General features: G+C 41.6%; 1 protein-coding gene across 2 annotated transcripts in view; it reads left to right on the forward strand.

The window, feature by feature from the left end:
* The window catches only part of ITGA2 (integrin subunit alpha 2), a 104072-nt gene that overhangs the window by 15381 nt on the left and 70551 nt on the right, over nucleotides 1-18140 (forward strand). For both annotated transcript variants that reach the window (XM_021076566.1, NM_001244272.1), the window contains 1 exon segment: nucleotides 10965-11085. In XM_021076566.1, the coding sequence (XP_020932225.1) occupies nucleotides 10965-11085 (121 nt within the window).

Consider the following 18140-nt stretch of genomic DNA (forward strand, 5'->3'; position numbering starts at 1 on the left):
CTATAAACAATAATTGTAAAAATTCATTTTACCATGCCAAAAAATTAAATGCTTTTAGAGACTATGATTTTATAAAATTGTCATGTGAACAGGTGATCAAAAGATGTAGAGCCAAAAACTATACGCAAAAAGTATTACAGAAGTATGTCAGGCAACTAGTAAAATACATGTTATTTTTGGAGTATTTTTCAGCTTTTAAAACTATGTAACTTGCTCAGATTGCTTTCCTCATTCTAAACGAATATTTAATTTTATACCTGAATTTGTTTCACAGTTTTATAATTTTTTCCTTAAGAGCTACTCTTCCCCAATTGCAGAAGCATCAATCCCTACCAGACTTAACTCTTCCTTTACAGATTCTATTAAGGAAGTCAGACAAATAAAAAAGGATAAATATATAACATATGAGGTACCAATGCTCTATTAAGAAAAATACAGCAAAATAAGGGAGACAGAGGATGCTGGGAGAGGGTGGGAAACAGGAAGGTATTATTTCACTTGGGGTTCTATTATGACTATTGCTTTATAACAAATGATCACACGTAGTAACTTAACATACATTTATTATCTCATGGTTTCTCTGGGTCAGGAGTGGGGCATGACTTCACTGGGGTCCTCTGTTTCAGGATCTCTCATAAGGCTGCACTCAATGTGTTGGCCAGGATGGGGGGGTCTCATCTGAACACCTACCTGAGGAAGGATCTGGTTCTGTTCACTTTGTTGGCAGCATTACTTTTCCCTGGAGCTGTTGGACTGGGGGCCTCAGGTCTTCACTGGCTCTCAGCCAGAGGCTGCCCTCAGTTCCTCACCCATGGGCCTCTTTGCTTCATCCAACAAGAGAAAGTGTCTGCTAGCAAGATGGGCGTTACGGTTTATATGATTTAATCACAGAAGTGACATCCTGTGATATTTGATTCTACATCTTTGAATCTTCGGTTCTTTTGGTTCGAAGTCACAGTTCCTGTGCCCACCAAAGGGAGAGGATCCCACAAAGGCATGCATAGCAGGAGATAAGGGTAGCCAGGAGCCCCTGACCAGCGCAGGTAGTAGGGGATGGCGGCTCTGATAGACTGATGTTTGATGCAGAAACACAACAGTCTCTGGGCAGAGTGTTCCTTGTAGAGAGAACAAATGCAAAGGGCCTGAGGTCGGAGTGTGTTTAAGGAAGAGTCCAGAATCCAGGTGAGTGAGCTAAAAAGCTAGGGTAAGAGGTGAGGTCAGACAGGATGGGGAAGGAAATGATTCTGCAGCTATTGAGACAGAACTTACGCAGGAGAACAGTTAAGTAACACTTCGAGATATTCACCATTTGCATCTCTTGTGGTACACGATCAGATCACAGGATTTAGAAGGGTATGTGCAGGCTCGAAGGGTAGGGGAGGACCTGAGCTCAACGTTTATAGAGAAGTGACCTGTGAACAGAGATGTAACAGAAGAACTAGAAGCTTCAGTTGCCTGTTATTTCCATACACAGCTTTGAAATGTGTAGGGTATTTCTTGTTCCCGAGCAAGCTATTCAACAGGCACTGACTTGCTAAAGCACAAAAATGCTCTTCTAAGAGAGAGGGAGAAAAAGGATTTCTTCGTCCAGATAGAAAGACTTTAGGGAGAAAGTGTTAAAATAGAAAGTGAGTTGATGAGCTGGTACTTCCCCCAGTCCTCTTGGACTCTGGGAGTCAGTGAGCCTGCCAGATGGCAGATCATCTCCGACATCCTTATATATATTAAAAAGAGATCTATTGAGTTGTCAAGAAGCACTAAATCATAGTAGATGGACTTATGCAATCGCTGTAGACTTTTGAAGATGTTCACTGCCTGCAAGATCAAAAAATGTGAAAGGGCCTCACCATTGCCTAACAACACCCTAGAGCGCCCCAAGGCTTGATGCAATCTTGGGTTTTTTTTTCATACAAGCTATGAACCTTAAATTATATAATTCAAATTTGTATATCTCTCTCCTGTGCTTTTATTTGTGTTTATTTTTTGTCTTTTTAGGGTCACACGCATGGCACATGGAGGTTGCCAGGCTAGGGGCTGAATCAGAGCTGTAGCTGCCGGCCTACAGCACAGCCACAGCAACACCAGATCCGAGCCGGGTCTGAGACCTACACCACAGCTCAGATCCTTAACCCACCGAGCGAGGCCAGGGATCATGGATGCTAGCCAGATTCATTTCGCTGAGCCATGATGGAAACTCCTCCTATACTTTTGTATGCTCTTCTGTGTATTGACAGAATTATCTTTGAAACTCGGTAGAAATTTTAGAATTTCCTGTTGGAATCTGATTTCCCCCTGAAATCAGAATCTGGGGCTGCCCTAACAAGATACCACGGAAGGGGTGGCTTTAACAAATTTATTTTCCCACAGTTCTGGAGATAGTCATTCAAGATCAAGGGGCCTCATCAGGAATGGTTCCTGGGAGTTCCCGCTGTGGCTTAGCGGCAATGAACCTGAATAGTATCCACAAGTTTGTGGGTTTGATCCCTGGCCTGGCTCAGTGGGTTAAGGATCTGGCTATGGTGTAGGTCACAGTCACAGCTCAGATCCCAAGTGGCTGTGGTGTAGACAGGCAGCTGCGGCTCCGATTCAACCTCTAAACTAGGAACCTCCATATGCCACAGGTATGCCCCTAAAAAAAAAAAAAAAAGTTTAGTTTCTGGTGATGCTCTCTTCTTGATTTGTAGACTGCTGCCTTCTGGCTGTGGCCTTTCCTTTGTACATATCTGGAGAGAGAGAGCTTGGGGTCTTGTTCCCTGAGCACCAGCCCTGTCAGATCAAGGCCCACCTTTATGAATTTTTTTAACCTAAATATTTCCTTAAAGACCCTATCTTCAAATTTAGTCACATTACGAATTAGCATATCAATGTGGGAATTTGGGGGAGAGGCAATTCATCCATAACACCCCTTTAGGCTTAACAATATATTAATGGATTCCTTTCTGACCATGGAAGTGATGAGTATATTTCTTTAATATGAATGCAGAATAATTGTCAAATAAGTGATAAGTACACAATGATGAAAACCCAGGGAGAGGGGTGTGAGCTTTCCCTTGTGGTGCAGCAGGTTAAGGATCTGGTGTTGTCACTATGGTGGCTCAGGTTACTGCTGTGGCATGGGTTCAATTCCTGGACCAGGAACTTCCACATGCCATGGGTGTGGTCAAAAGGGGGGAATGGGAGGTAGTCATAAATTATAAAGCAAAATAATTTGTGAAATTATTACTCAGATGTCAGTGAGTGTCTCTGCTGCTTAAAATTGAAATAAAATTCTGTGAAAGTCCTTATTCTCCCCTAGTAGGATAATGCAGTGGTCTCCAGATTGCTCTGACTCCACAAGAAGTATCCATTTTCATTGTCTTTGGCCTTCAGTACCCTGACGGGGGGTTTTATTCTCCACTCTGACAGGTCTAGTATTTGATTTTACCCTATGTACAAGCTCCTCCGCCAGCTTGTTACGGTTCATGGATGCTGAAATGACATGAGATTCCTGGGTCAGAGACAAAGGACTTTATTACTCATAGCACAATGGGCAGCACGAGCTTGGCTGTGTTTGCATCAGTTCCCCTGTGCTTCCCCATGACATCCCGAGGGCTACACAAGCCTGCACACTTGGTAGGATGTCTTATGAGAGAGGGAAACTGAGTTGGCTGACCTGGTGTCTTAGAGCACGAAGTCAGCAAGCCTGTTCTTTGTCCTGGAGAGAGATATTACCTCACCCTCAAGGTTTCTCGCTGCAAACACAACCCTGAGAAATGGCCCAGCATCAGTCAAGATCTTAGGTTACTGTGCATCCATTATATTGAGTTGAATGGTGGCCCCCCTCAAAGATATATCCCAGTCCCCAAATCTGTGAGTGTTACCTGACTTACACAGAGGGGGCTTTGAAGACTGCCCTGTGAAAGTGTCGGGAGAAACTTGAATGGTGAAACCACTTCTGGTGAGGGCTCAGAAGTGTCAAAGAGTTATTAGAAACTGGAGGAAAGGTGGTCCTTGTTATAGAGTGAAGAAATTGTGGTCAGATTGTATCCTACTGTTGTATGGGCGGCTTTCAAGCAATGAACGTGGGTATTTAGCTAAGATTGCCAAGCAAAATGATGCTTTTGTTTTCTGAGGAAAGGGATAAATTGAGAAAGGAAGTGTTAAACAAAAAAGAACTGTATTTAATGATTTGAGAAAGTCTCAGCCTATCCACACTAGCGCAAAAAAAAAAAAAAAAAAAAAAAGCAGCAGCAGCAAATATTGGGAGATTCATTGTTAGGAGGGTGTGCTCTGAAGGCAAGGTCAAGGGTGTGGTTGGAAAACATTTTGCTGAACTGATTAGGCATGTGCTTCCTGGATCCTCTCAACCATCCTGGCAGAGGCCAGGAATAGAGATGGAGTTATCCATGTGGATCCCCATGACATACACAGGAGACCTACAAGGTTTTTAGCAGTGTTGTCTCAGCAGAAATGCTGCTCTTGTACTGAAGGGCTCAGAAAGCAGAGGCCAGTAGAGCTGTTACAGGCCCAGGGGATAAAGCCTGCAGCAACAGAGGATTATTTTCAGGCCTTGAAACCTAATGGAATTTGGGTTATGCTACCTGATTTACACAGAGGGGCTTTGAAGATTGCCCTGTGGAAGCTGTTGGGAGAAACTTGAATGGTGAAGCCACTTCTGGTGAGGGCTCAGAAGTGACGAAGAGTTATTGGAAACTGGAGGAAAGGTGGCCCTTGTTATAGAGTGGAGAAATTATGGTCAGACTCTTTTGGTACCAGTGACTCCCTTATTCCTTCTAATCTCTGCCTTTTAAATGGAAATGTCTACCACATGCCTATCAAACCGTTGTTTTTTAAAAGCAGAGAACTTGTTTTCTAGATTCCCAGATCCCCAAGATGGAGATAAATTTTGCCCCAGGACAGATCAAACCTAGAGTTTCACCCATCTCTGATTTAGATGGGAGCGTTTCTACTGGACTCTTTTTTTTTTTTTTTTGTCTTTTTAGGGCCGCACCTGTGCGGCATATGGAAATTCCCAGGCTAGGGGTCACATTGGACCACAGCCACAGCATGCCAGATCCGAGCCATGTCTGTGACCTACACCACAGCTCACAGCAACACTGGATCTTAACCCACTGAGTGAGGCCAGGGATCGAACCCACAACCTCACGGGTCCTAGTCGGATTCGTTTCCACTGCGCCACGACGGGAACTCCTCTTCTGAACTCTTGAGCACAGTCTCTTGAGAACCTTTGTTGTCCCCTAAAAGTGTTCGCCTGTGTCTTGGTGCCCCTGCAATGCTCAGCTCACTGTCTGATGTCCCTGCTTCTGCCACTACCTCTGTAACTTTGAGGACTGGTCCCTACCAGGCATGGGAGAGAGATGGGCTCCACCTCCCTAGAGCAGTGACACCATGGGCTTGTACTGTCATGGAGACTTAGGCCTTAGAATTCTCATATATGCTTAATTTGGTTTTTACTTACTTTTTATTGAAATATAATTGACATATTAGCTTCAGGTGTACAACACAATGATTTGATACGGGTATATATGTTACAAAATAAGCACCACAATGAGGCAATATCCATCACCACACATAGTTACAATTTTTCTCTTGTGATTAGAACTTTTAAGACCTATTCTCTTAGCAATTTTCAAATATACAATACAGTATTATTAATTATGGTCTCCATATTGTTACTTACGTCCCTCTGACTTATAACTGAAAGAATATTTATATTTTTTTTCACTATTTAACAGGGACATCCCCCCCCCAAAAAAACCAGCATACATCTGGAGGAATGGGCCAGAATGGAATATGAGAGTCCCAGTTAAAAATACCCCTCCTTTCCCAGGTCTACCTCTTGTTTTTGGCTTTAATTCTCTTCTCTTAACATGACTTATCGTGATTTTTTTTTCCCCTTTATCTCTCTGGGTCTTCTTGCAAATGAACCCCTTCCGTGAAAAGCCTGCCCTTTGACATATGTAGATATGTTTAAATTTTGCTTTGGCCACAAAAATTAAGCTCTTCTCTGTGATCTTCTACTATGAATGTGTGTCATTAAGCTCTGACAGTGATGCTGTGGCAGTCAAGACACTTCCTGATAAAATTTTATTGTTGAATATAGAATGACATGTCTTGTTTACTACACTTTTTTCTGCCTTGTTTTCCAAGGATTTTGTTCTTTTCTGAGCTTCACTACATTTTGAGAACAAAACTGGTTTAACTATATCTCATTCCCAAACATATTTATTTCTCTTTGGAATTGTCTTATTATTTAAAGTCGGGTTCCAGAAAAAAAAAAAAAAGTAGGAGAATGAGCGCCATATATGCTGAAACTATTTATTAAAGTATTAAGGTTTCTCAGAAAGCTATTTCAGAGATGAGCAAGAACTCTCAGGGCAGGAGGTGCTGTAGAATTTTTAAACGAATGGAAGAAAAAAGTCTGCATTAATCCGTGTGTGCTGAACTACCTGTTTTACCTGTGGATATTGAGATGGCAACAAGCCAGGTTATGATCAAGGATGAAACATGATCCCCCTTTAACTGTGGACATAGAAGAAATTAGTTAAGCCTCTAGGAAATATATTGCTTACATTTGCAGTAAGTTTTGGTGAGATTCAGTGAATACTTGGGCTCCGTTACTGTCAACCAGTGCACTGTGGATAAATAGTTTGTGTGCTATTACTGCTTCACAGGCATCCACTGAGGATGAAAAAGAGAGAGATCCACTCTGGGTAATAGCATGACCCTGGCAGGGCAAAGCTGAAGTCACCTTGAAATTCTCTGCACCTAATAGAGAACAGGAATGTATAAATTAATAAAATAATCTATGACTTGCTGGGACAGTGTCTCACCACCCCCATACCGCTTCACACATCCATGACACTGAGCACGATGTTCCTTGTACCTGGACTGACCTTGGCCTTCCTCTTTAGGTAGTGAATTTCAGCTCATCTCTAAGGTCCAGATGGATTGCCACCTCTTCTACGAAGCCTTCAAACTCAGATTTACCTTCTTCTTAACGTTTGGTTCAAGGTTCTTTGTAGTTTTCTGAAATTTAATACTTATCCCATGAAGATATAATTGTTTTTAATTCAAATTACAAGAATGGAGGCTCAAAGACAGGAATTTTGTCTGTTTTGTTCATTGCTATATCCCCAGGATCTCAGAAAATACCTAGCACAAAGGAGTTGGATAAATATTTTTTGAATGATCCATTTCTTAGTGTGTGGGCATGTTGCAGGGGGTGGAGTGGGGGAAGAAACACAATGAACCAAATACGGTTGTTATTTTCCATATGATCCAGTTAAGTTATGAGGACAGACATAGGAGCACATTACCATAAGCAGTGGGATTGTAAAGAGGAAATAGACATTTAATTAGAATACTTCCATTAAATTTGTAGAGGCTAATTAGCTTAGGCTAAGTGTGAAATGGTGACATAGATCATTGTAAATATATGTTCGAAAAAAATAAGTATAGTGCTAGGTGATTGTCCAGATTTATGAAAAGGTGTAGGCTCTTGAGGGAAGGATTGAAGTAGCAGAAAGAAGAGATTGAGGATCAGTGGAAGGAAGAAACGGTGATGGAGAAGGACATGTTTTATGAGAAAAACGAGCAGACCACTCATGAATGGAAATTCTGCACGATGAGATTAAGATGAACCCAGACCAAGACTCAGGGCTCAACCACCAATTGCGTGCTAGAAAGGCATCTAACCTCCATGAGTTGCAGTCTCCTTATTTGTACATTGGTAATGATAACTAGGTTTTACTGTTCACAAGGATGCTGTGGGGATCCAATGAGTCAAGATGATTCTGACATAGGCAGGCAAATACAAGCAGTAAGAAATGGTAGGATACAAATTGGAAAATACATTATGGTTTAAATATGACAGGAAAAAAAAATACCAGAAGGAAATAGTATATCCAAATTAACTGTACTTACATAAGAATGATATGATTATGAGTAATCTTTCCTTAATCTTCTCTATATTCCATATCATCATCAAAGAATGTATATTTGTTAACAATTGATTTCACTCAATTTTTTTGTCTGTTTTTGGGGCGGGGGGGGCACAACTGCGGCTTATGGAAGTTCCCAGGCTAGGGGCTAAATAGGAGCTGCAGCTGCTGGCCACAGCCACAGCCACAACCATGTGGAATCCAAGCCTCATCTGTGACCTACACTATAGCTCACAGCAATGCCAGATCCTTAACCCACTGAGTGAGGCCAGGGATGGAACCCACGTCCTTATGGATAGATAATAGGTTCCTTACCACTGAGCCATGATGGGAACTCCTCATTCTGTAAATATTATCCCTTAATGCTGAGAAGGTAAGGGTGAGTTTGAAATAAGGTCTGAGCTCTCAAGTTGCTTAGATTTTAGTAGGCAGACAGATCCAAAACAATGTAGATACATAAGATCAGAAAAAGAGCTTCAATAAGTAGCGTAATGATGGAGGAGGGCATTGCTGGTGGAGGAGTCGGGGTAGGTCTGTACAAGGGTAGCAGAGACCTAATTGAGCAAAGACCTATGTGATGAATGGGTGGCAAGACATAAATTATGAGTTGGGACGAATGTTGTAGGCAGTGGATCAAGCAGCTGCAAAGGCCATAAGCAAAATGAATGATGTGTTCAAAGAACCAGAAGGAAACTCAGTGCAGCTGGAACACGGCAGGGAGGGTGGTGGAAACTGAAAGTCACCAGATACACGAGGGCCAGATCACGAAGGACCTCTGAAAACTCTGGTAAGAAAGTTGGATTTTGTTCTCAGTGTGATGGCAAGACAGTGGGGCATTTTAAGCAATGTGATTTACATTTTTAACTAATATTTTATATATGTGTATAAGTACATGTGTGTATGTGTATATATACCCAGAGTATATACATATAAGTATATATGCACACATATAATAAAATTGAACTGCTAGGTGATAAAATGGACTCCATCAGGATTTCATGTCATTACTTGATCTGCCAAGATCTGATTAATAGGGGAAAAAAATGAGGTCATCATACATACAGCCATATGTTGTCTTTCGAGCATTAGATATTTTAAAGAGAGGACAGTTTGACATCACCTCCCCAAGATTTTACTAGCATGTTAGATAATTGGTAGCATATTAAATAGGATTTATTGAGTTCTGCACTATGGGGCAAAGTTAAACTGCTGATTGGAAACACCAGTGTTCTGAATACTGTCTGGTTCTCTGCTCACTTTGCCCTGTTATCTTCTGTTGCATTTGATTTCCTGAAAAGTGTAAAGGAGCAGTGGAGCATATGAAAAATAGAATCAAGGAGAAAATCTGCAAGTGTGAGGCTGTGTAGATTTTGCTACAGAGGATTTGAAGATTATTATTTGTCCTTGTCATCCTTGATAGCATATTATTTTTAAGAAATAATAGTGACCTGAGCACTCTTGCGTAGACAGATCCATGGTAGAATAGTTTGGGTACATTGAGAGGCACATCGACTACTTTTAAGTCCCCAAAACTTTGTCCCTGCCTTCCTTATTCCTTTGGCACTTGCTGCAGAACATGCCCCCTGAAGGACACGGGCACCACAGGAGAGCCAGCCCTCCTTCTCCATCCTTTCAGTGCCTGGAACAATAGACGTGGGAAATACTGCGCACTTCCAGTGTTGCCCAGAAAGTGGGATATTCCTTTGTGAAAATACACATGAGCGGAACTTTGATGTCGGTTTTAAAGAGTCCACTGTGCCTTCAGTGTCTGCAAAGGTAACTGCTGATCTCGAACAGCTCAAAGCCTGTTCCCATCTCCATAGAGAACATTAATATTCACACAACCTTCTTTAGAATGTTGGATGGCCTGCGTTAATGCCGTCAGTGTCAGAGGGGGACTTCACCAACCTTACTCTTTGCATCTAAAACAAGATTTTTCAAAAAAAAAAAAAAAAAAGTCTGTCAAGGCTTTATCCTATCAAGGTTTCTTTGAAAATGGGTATCGTTTATTGAGCATTCAGAAAGAGAAGCATCAAAAAGCCAAACAACTTTAACAGTTCCCACTGGAATAAAAGAGGTAGGACACTTCCCCCTACATTTTCATCCTCAAAAATGATCCCTTCTGAAAGAAAATGATACAACTTTCAAGGAGCTGTGGTTTTTCTACCTCCTTTGATGTAGTCAGCAAGACTTTTTCAACGGACATTTCATGTAGCGTTCGTGTCAAGATCTCCAGGGAGATTCAGAAGAAATAGAAGATAGCCTTCAGACCCTACCCTTGGGTGGCTTAGAGTCTTACTGCATTAGGAAGGACAAATGGCACTGAAGTTACTTCAGAATCCCTAGAGGGAATATGTGCTTGAATATAAGCGTTCAAGCGCTTGAATCAGGGAAACCTGTGTTCAAATCCTGCCCTTCCCTTGTCAGTTTCTCCCTGTGAGACACACTGATCTCCAGGAACCTCAGAAGTCTCTGCAAAACAATGGCGTTCCCTTCGTGGTGCGGTAGAAATGAATCTGACTAGGAACCATGAGGATGCTTGTTCGATCCCTGACCTCGCTTGGTGGGTTAAGGATCCAGCATTGCTGTGAGCTGTGGTGTAGGTCACAGATATGGCTCAGATCTGGTGTTGCTGTGGCTGTGGTGTAGGCTGGCAGCTGTAGCTCCAATTTGACCCCTAGCCTGGGAACCTCCATGTGCCGCAGGTACAGCCCTAAAAAGAAAAAAAAATACATATATATATGTGTGTGTGTAGATATATAAAAATATTAGCAACCATCCAAGAGTTGCTATGAGGATGAATGAAATAGTGAATCATACATAAAAAGAACTTGGCATGGGGCCAGGGCTCCAAATGAGAACTTAAAAAGAGCAGTTGGCCACTATTTCTTGGTAAATATTGATAAGAGAATAATTACTTTGTCAGACAAGTTGTTTTCTTTTAAAGTGGCCTTTGAGAATTATTTTACAAACTTACATCACAAACTAGGTATTGATGACATCTTCATTTCCCTCTAATAGGCATTTTAAACTGTTGTGTGGCATACAATGTTGGCCTCCCAGAAGCAAAGATATTCTCTGGTCCTTCAAGTGAACAGTTTGGCTATGCAGTGCAGCAGTTTATAAACCCAAAAGGCAACTGGTAAGAATATTCTCTTCTTTATGATTTCAATGAAAAACATATAATTTAATATTTGACGACAATTGCTTGTTCAAATTATTGCATTAATACATTGTCTTCCTTTCTTACTCTGTAAACTGGCATCCATTAGGCTCTGTAAATGTTCAGGTGATGTTTCCTCTGGAACATTCCTCGATGGTAGAATTGTTCCCTAAATTTTCTCCTGCAACAAAGCTTTGTCTCTGGCTATATCCTAAGTCAGCATTCCCCACTCCATGTGATGAGGGGTCCTCACAGGCATTCAGGTCCTCTGTTGCAGCAGCAGGTTCTCCACAGACCCTGGATCATCTAGTAGAGCTCTCTCTGACGATTAAATAGGCTGTTGTTGGCTTATCAAATACAAGCTATAATGTATACCCTTTTCTCCATGTGAACTTATGTCTGGTGTTCTAAAAATGAAATTCGAAAACACATTCAGAATGCAAATTATTCCCGTGTTGGTACGTACCTGTCTATGTGATGGGGAAACAAAATGAAGGCATCACTCAAGAGGGTAATGTGTCTCAGAAGGCATCTTGGAGGAGGTGAATCAGAAGCTGGCTCTTAAGGGTGGGGATGAGCAGATGTTAACTCATTCCTGCACCCCCTTTTCTCCTAGAAGGAATAGTCTTCCTTCCAGGAAGACTTTTTCCTTGATTGGTTGGCTCTTATCTCTCATTTTAAGCTCCATTGCTGCCTCCTCAAAGAGACCTTTCAGAACCAGCCTAAGTTAGCACTTCATCCCACCTCCCAGTCACTCTCTAGCCTTTTATGCTGATTGATTTATTTCCTCTATAGCAGTTATTACTATCTGAAGTTATCTTTATGTTTGTATGTTCATTATCCATCTTCTGCTCTGTCTCTGAATATTGGGACATTGCTTTGTTCACTGGTGTGTGCTCAGAACCCAGAGTGACTCCTATAATTATTTGTTGAATGATGGAATGAAAATCCTAGGTTCCAACTGATTTGCCAAGGTAGTCTCCAAACTCCAGTAGACTGACTGACCTAAGTAGGAGCTGAACAGGACCTTCAGACGTGCTTCATAAGTGTGGCCTTGCTGAGGATAACCTAGCATTAAATTTGAGGTTATGAAGTTCCTGTCATGGCTCAGCGGAAGCAAATCTGACTAGTATCCATGAGGACGCAGGTTCAATCCCTGGCCTACCTCAGTGGGTTAAGGATCTAGCGTTGCCATGAGTGTGGTGTAGGTCACAAATGAGGCTTGGATCTGGTGTTGCTGTGGCTCTGGGGTAGGCTGGCACCTGCAGCTCCGATTGGACCCCTAGCCTGGGAACCTCCATATGCTGCAGGTGCGGCCCTGAAAAGACAAAATAAAAACTTGCAGTTCTTCTTTTTTTTTTTTTTTTTTTCTCTCCCTTTGGCTGCACCTGAGGCATATGGAAGTTCCCAGGCCAGGCATCAAATATGAGCTGCAACTGCGACCTACACCACAGCTGTGGCAACTCAGGATCCTTTAACCCACTGTACTGGGCTGAGGATCAAACCCACACTTCCATAGTGACCTGAATCTTTGCAGTCAGGTCCTTAACGTACTGTCACAGTGGGAAATCCTGGGGTTATTCTTTAAGTAACAGTTTTTCTGGAACAGAGAGAGAGCCACCATCAGTTACAGAGCGGATAAGCCAATCAAGAATTACAGGTTGGAAGTTAAGTCAAAAGGGACAAAGGTGATAGGAACATAGCAGGCCGAGTGAGTCCCTCTGAGCATTCGAAATTTTGCTAAAAGACAAGTGTATTAACAGTTTATGGTGATGTTCTGGAGCTGACAGGGTTTTGTCAAGACCAGAGACACTACACATTTCTCTACATTGGCCTTCTCATGAGATTCCTGAAAGATAAACACAGTATAGTGGCTGTTGGCCAATAAGGCACTGCTCTGTTACTGGCTGGGCTGGTGTTTTTAGCTCCAGTGTAGAGCTTTCTGGTAAGAGGTAATAGGAGGCTTATCAATAAGGCCTTCCTTCAAGACCATATATAACGACCAGCAGGTATGTGCATACCCTACAACACAGGAAGAAGAGAAGGGAGCCTTACTTGAGGGCTACACCCTTTGGAGATGTGAAGTAGGAAAGAAAGAGAACAGAGGCTGGCCTGGCAGCCCCACTAACCCCCACCCCAGTGTCCTCCACTGATCTGGCTTTGTAAGGGCCAGGTCTTGGACATTGTCTTTTTTGTGTGCGTGTGTCTTTTTAGGGCCACACCCATAGCATATGGAGGTTCGCAGGCTAGGGATCCTTTCGGAGCTGTAGCTGCGAGCCTATGCCACAGACACAGCAATGTGAGATCTGAGCTGAGTCTGCAACCTACACCACAGCTCATGGCAACGCCAGATCTTTAACCCACTGAGCAAGGCCAGGGCTCGAACCTGCGTCCTCATGGATACTAGTCAGATAGGTTTCCACTGTGCCACATTGGGAACTCCAGACATCATCTTCTAATGCACCACAGACTGCACACTATGTGAGGTGCAGAAAGTACAAAACATAGACCTTGATTTCATGGCACGAAGGATGAGGAAGATGGATATGCAGAGCGGGTAGCTGTGAATAATGCCAGAAGCATGAGTGCCAACCCCTGCACTTAACAGTGTTTGTGTTTCCCTAGTGTCATTTGCTCCATTAACTTACTATGAAGTGCTCTTCCCAAGGTCTGGATACTAGAGGGACAGGGTTCCTTCTTGACCTCTCCATAGTTGGCCCTGCCAAGGTGCCCCACCACAGAGGGCAGGGCTTGGGCAGAATCCAGGTGAGTGGTTTTTCCTTCTCCAGTGTTGGGGTGGCCACAGTTGGGACCAGCAGCCTTCACCACTCTCAGGCTCAAGGAAAATAATATGAAACTTGGAATCCAGAATTGCCTATTTGTTTTGACAATTGGCACGGTGCCCTTCCCCACTCCTAATTTATGACGATCGCACAGACATTATGGAAGTAGCAGATGTGGGAAAGACTGTTCAAACATTAACTTTCCTTCTGATATTAATCAAGTAAACTTTGGGCACAGAAGTGGTATTACTATGGATTCTGTCTATAAACTGTGAGTCTTTTTCCCTTAGACTTTTTATATGTAATACACAAACACACAGTCACACTCACACACACTTTCACATATATGCCCTTATTTTTTTTTATTCCCTTCCTACTTGTTCTGAAGCTGCTGTCTTGGTAGTGTTTTCCTCTGCTTGCTTTTGACTTTTTTCTATAATCTGTCTTGAGCCCTGCCTCCCTCTTTCAGCCCTTTCCTTCCTTCTGACAACCTGCTGAAGGCTGTAGCCTGAGTTTTCTTAAATCACACTCCACTATTTTTAAAGCATAGCTTCAGCTACTCCATGTGTCCCACGCTTCTAAGAATTTATAGACGTATTTTATGTTGGGCTCTATAAGATTTTAACAAAATAACCTTGACTCCTTTTGTTTTATTTATGATACTTTTATTATACCGTGGACTTGGACCCTAAAAATGGCAGTGATAAGGCTTTGCGAATTCTTGAAACTTTTTAGCAGTCTCCAACGAGGTGGATAATTTTAAAAGCAAACTTACCTCCCAAGTAGAGCACCGGAGTGCTTCACTGCCCATAAGTAAAATTGTGGTCTGTTCTTCCCTCAGTGTAGGCACAAGGGTCATTCCACTTCGGAGCCCACATTTTATACACAGGATGTTCAAGTATAGGTGAAGCAATCCTTATCACAGTCATTTATACAAAGAATCGTGATAGGTTTTAGAGTCATTTCCTGGAAGCTTGTGGTGATAGACACTGTTTCTGTTTGTCTAATCTGAGGGTCAGTCCCAAGAACGATCTGAGCTCATTATATGACTCAAAAACCTTGCAACACTGCAATCACTTGTGTGACGAGGACTGTCTGGGAATTGGGGTATTTCCAGTTGTAGAAAAGTAATCGCTTGTTCTGGTGAGGACTAGTGCATGCTTATTCCTTGAAAGGAGAAAGAAAATGAACATGTGTCATAGTCCTCCCCCCCCAAAAAAAAAAATCCTTTCTATCTATACATATTGCAGTCTTTAAGAAACATTTTAGTAAAGCATTGTTTTTTAAATATAACAGATCGTCTGTAAGAGATAGTTCTATAAGAGAATTTTAGACAAATAATGAAGAAGTAACACTCAATTCTACAACAGACCTCAGAGGTTATGTCATATAGTACATTAGTAATGTCAATACTGGTACCTTCTTTGCCAAACACATAATATTCATGATGATGACCCCAGGAGTTTTGTAAGATTACTACCCATTTTACAAATGAGAGGACAGGTGTGAGACTTAGAAAGCTTTATTAATTTGCCTAAGTTTACAGAGCTAAGAGATAATAAACATAGGGTAGATTAATGCAAACAGAGATGAGGTGTTCCAAGTGGATACATTTTATAGTATCCAAGGAAGTAAGTGGCACTTAATAATAGTTAAAAATAATTTTCAGGAGTTCCTGTTGTGGTGGCTCAGTGGGTTAAGAATCTGACTAGTATCCAAGAGGATGTGGGTTTGATCCCTGGCCTCACTTGGTGGATTAAGGATCTGGCGTTGCCACAAGTTGTGGGGTAGGTTGCAGATGCAGCTCAGATCCTGCTTTTCTGTACCTGTGGTGTAGCCTGGCAGCTGCAGCTCTGATTTAGCTGCTTCCTTGGGAACTTTCATATGCCACAGGTGTGGCCCTGAAAAGAAAAAAAAAAATTCATGTAAACTTTATAAAATAGGGGTAAACTTCATTCACCATTTTGAATGTACATTTGTTATAAATTGTTTCAAAATTGTAGCAATTTCCATCCAACAGTTCCCATCTGTCTTTTCATTCTCTCATAGACAGGGATTGGTCATGAGGGTCAAGAGCCAGAACACAAGTGTTTTACTCTCAGCTCCCTACCACTAGCTGGGTGACTGTGGGAAAGTTGCACAACCTCTCTGGAGCACAAAGAAAATCCCATCCCTACCAAACCAGAAGTTTTAGCACCCCATGAGAGAATAAAAGTAAAGCGCTTCAAAAACTAAACTACTGTGCATATATGAGGTACTCTCGTTAGCTCTGTCTAAAAATATACAGAAAGAAAATCAGGATTTTGAATAACTATCTCCTCCCCAACTCCACTGTCCCCTCCTTAGCCATTTCTCATCTGCCACAGATTAGCTTCGACGCATATTGGATTAACTTTAGTCCATTTCTTCTTGGCCAAGAATGCTCTTCTGATCCTTTTCCAAAATAATCATTTCTTTGTCTTTCATTATACATCCTTTAAATATTGGCCCATATCATCCTTTATGTCTCTTTCCAAAGATAAAATTCTCTTGCCATTAGGTGTTTCCTGGCAGTGCCATTTAATGTGCTTACTTTATTTATTCACAAGGTTGGCTTTTATTTTAAATCCATGACATATACATATATATGCCTTTTTGTTCTTCCTTTACATTTTAGTTCTTTTCACCAACTTCGTAGTCTTTTTTTTTTTTTTTTTTGATTCTGCAAAGGCATTAAAAGTCTGACCCCAATATATTCTTGCACTTTGAAGTTTGAAAAACTTATTGTTAATATTGTTATAAATAATTACTGTGCTATGTTAAGTACTTAAACCAATACTGATAACTTAGGCATACAAAGCAGCATGTTTGCTGTCAACACCGACTTTCCTTTGACTAGCAGAAGGGCCAGGCTAAACAGGGAACCAAGTACCTTTTAGAACCCCATGCACCACCTTACTATTGACTCGCCTATCTTTGTCACACCATAGTTGTTCAATTTTTTCCCCCAGTAACTTTCATAGCTAAATTTTTTAATGGCTTGTGTTATTTACTGTAAATAAAACTCTATATAGAGAGGGCACTTTAAATATCCTCCGCTCTGGTTGACCTCCTTCCCAATTACAGACACAAATTTGTGTGTGTGTGTGCCCACAAATACAGGAACACACATGCACACCCATCTTTTTTGTGACTTGCATGTGCAATAGATCTGCAGCTCCAGAGTATCTGGAGACCCTCAGTGATCTGTGAAAGCCTTCTATGCCTCACCAGCTGGTCTTAGCATTTCAGGCTTTCCTTTGTGCTAAAGCCTGGGTGTCTGTTTTTGGAATGAGGTCATTCACAATGGTGATGGGACTCATACACACACACACACACACCTTCCTGGTGGCTAGTTGTGTGAAACTTGGTTCCATCCATTGCCTCCATCTGAAGAAGGATCTGGAGATGCCCAAGTGGCACGGTGAAATCTATTTGTTAATTTGTTTAGAGCCCACAGGATGGAACAACAATGACCTCCCCTCGAGGAGTCCTAATCAACTTAACATGGCAGAAAGAATTGGAGATTTGGATTGAAAGGACGTAGGTGCAGACCCAGGCTTTGTTGCCAGTCGGACACTTAGATTTAGTTTCTTTCTATGAAAACAGGTATAGTTAGACTATTTGACCTCACAGGTACTTATAAGGATCAAAGATAATGCACATAAAAAATGTGCTTTATAAACTGTAAAGCAATTTACAAGTATTGTTGCTTTTCCAGTTTTTAGCATTGATAACCATCAGCCAAAGCACCTATTTAAAAGGTACTATCTCATGGGCTTTGATTTATAAAAATGTGCCGTCTTAAAGGCATTCCTTTCCTCCCCGCCGAGGCACAAGAATGTGGAATTTATTTCATCGCCATGCTTTAAATTGTCTGTTTTGGCTTTTGATTTTAATTTCAGGAAAACTGCATGTTGGATGAATCAACAGAATCGGTTTTTATTGATTCATTTGCTTCCAGTGAAAAAATTAATTTCCGGTTGTTTTTTTTTTTTTTAATGAGACAGAACAATAGACTTAAGATGTTTTAGCAATAATGAGGTTGGTGGACTCCTCATCAGGAAACCGAAAGACCTTGAGGGTTTAGCCATCCGACTATTTGAGGAAGCAATCTGGCAAGCAAAGAAGTCCAAGGCAGCATAATGAGGCAAAGATACCAAAATTGCCTTTCAACACATGCCAAAGACTTTAGCTATTAAGTTTAGAATAGCAGTGTTTGCCAACCAACAG

This window comes from Sus scrofa, chromosome 16, assembly GCF_000003025.6.
Source record: "Sus scrofa isolate TJ Tabasco breed Duroc chromosome 16, Sscrofa11.1, whole genome shotgun sequence".
Lineage (NCBI taxonomy): Eukaryota > Metazoa > Chordata > Mammalia > Artiodactyla > Suidae > Sus > Sus scrofa.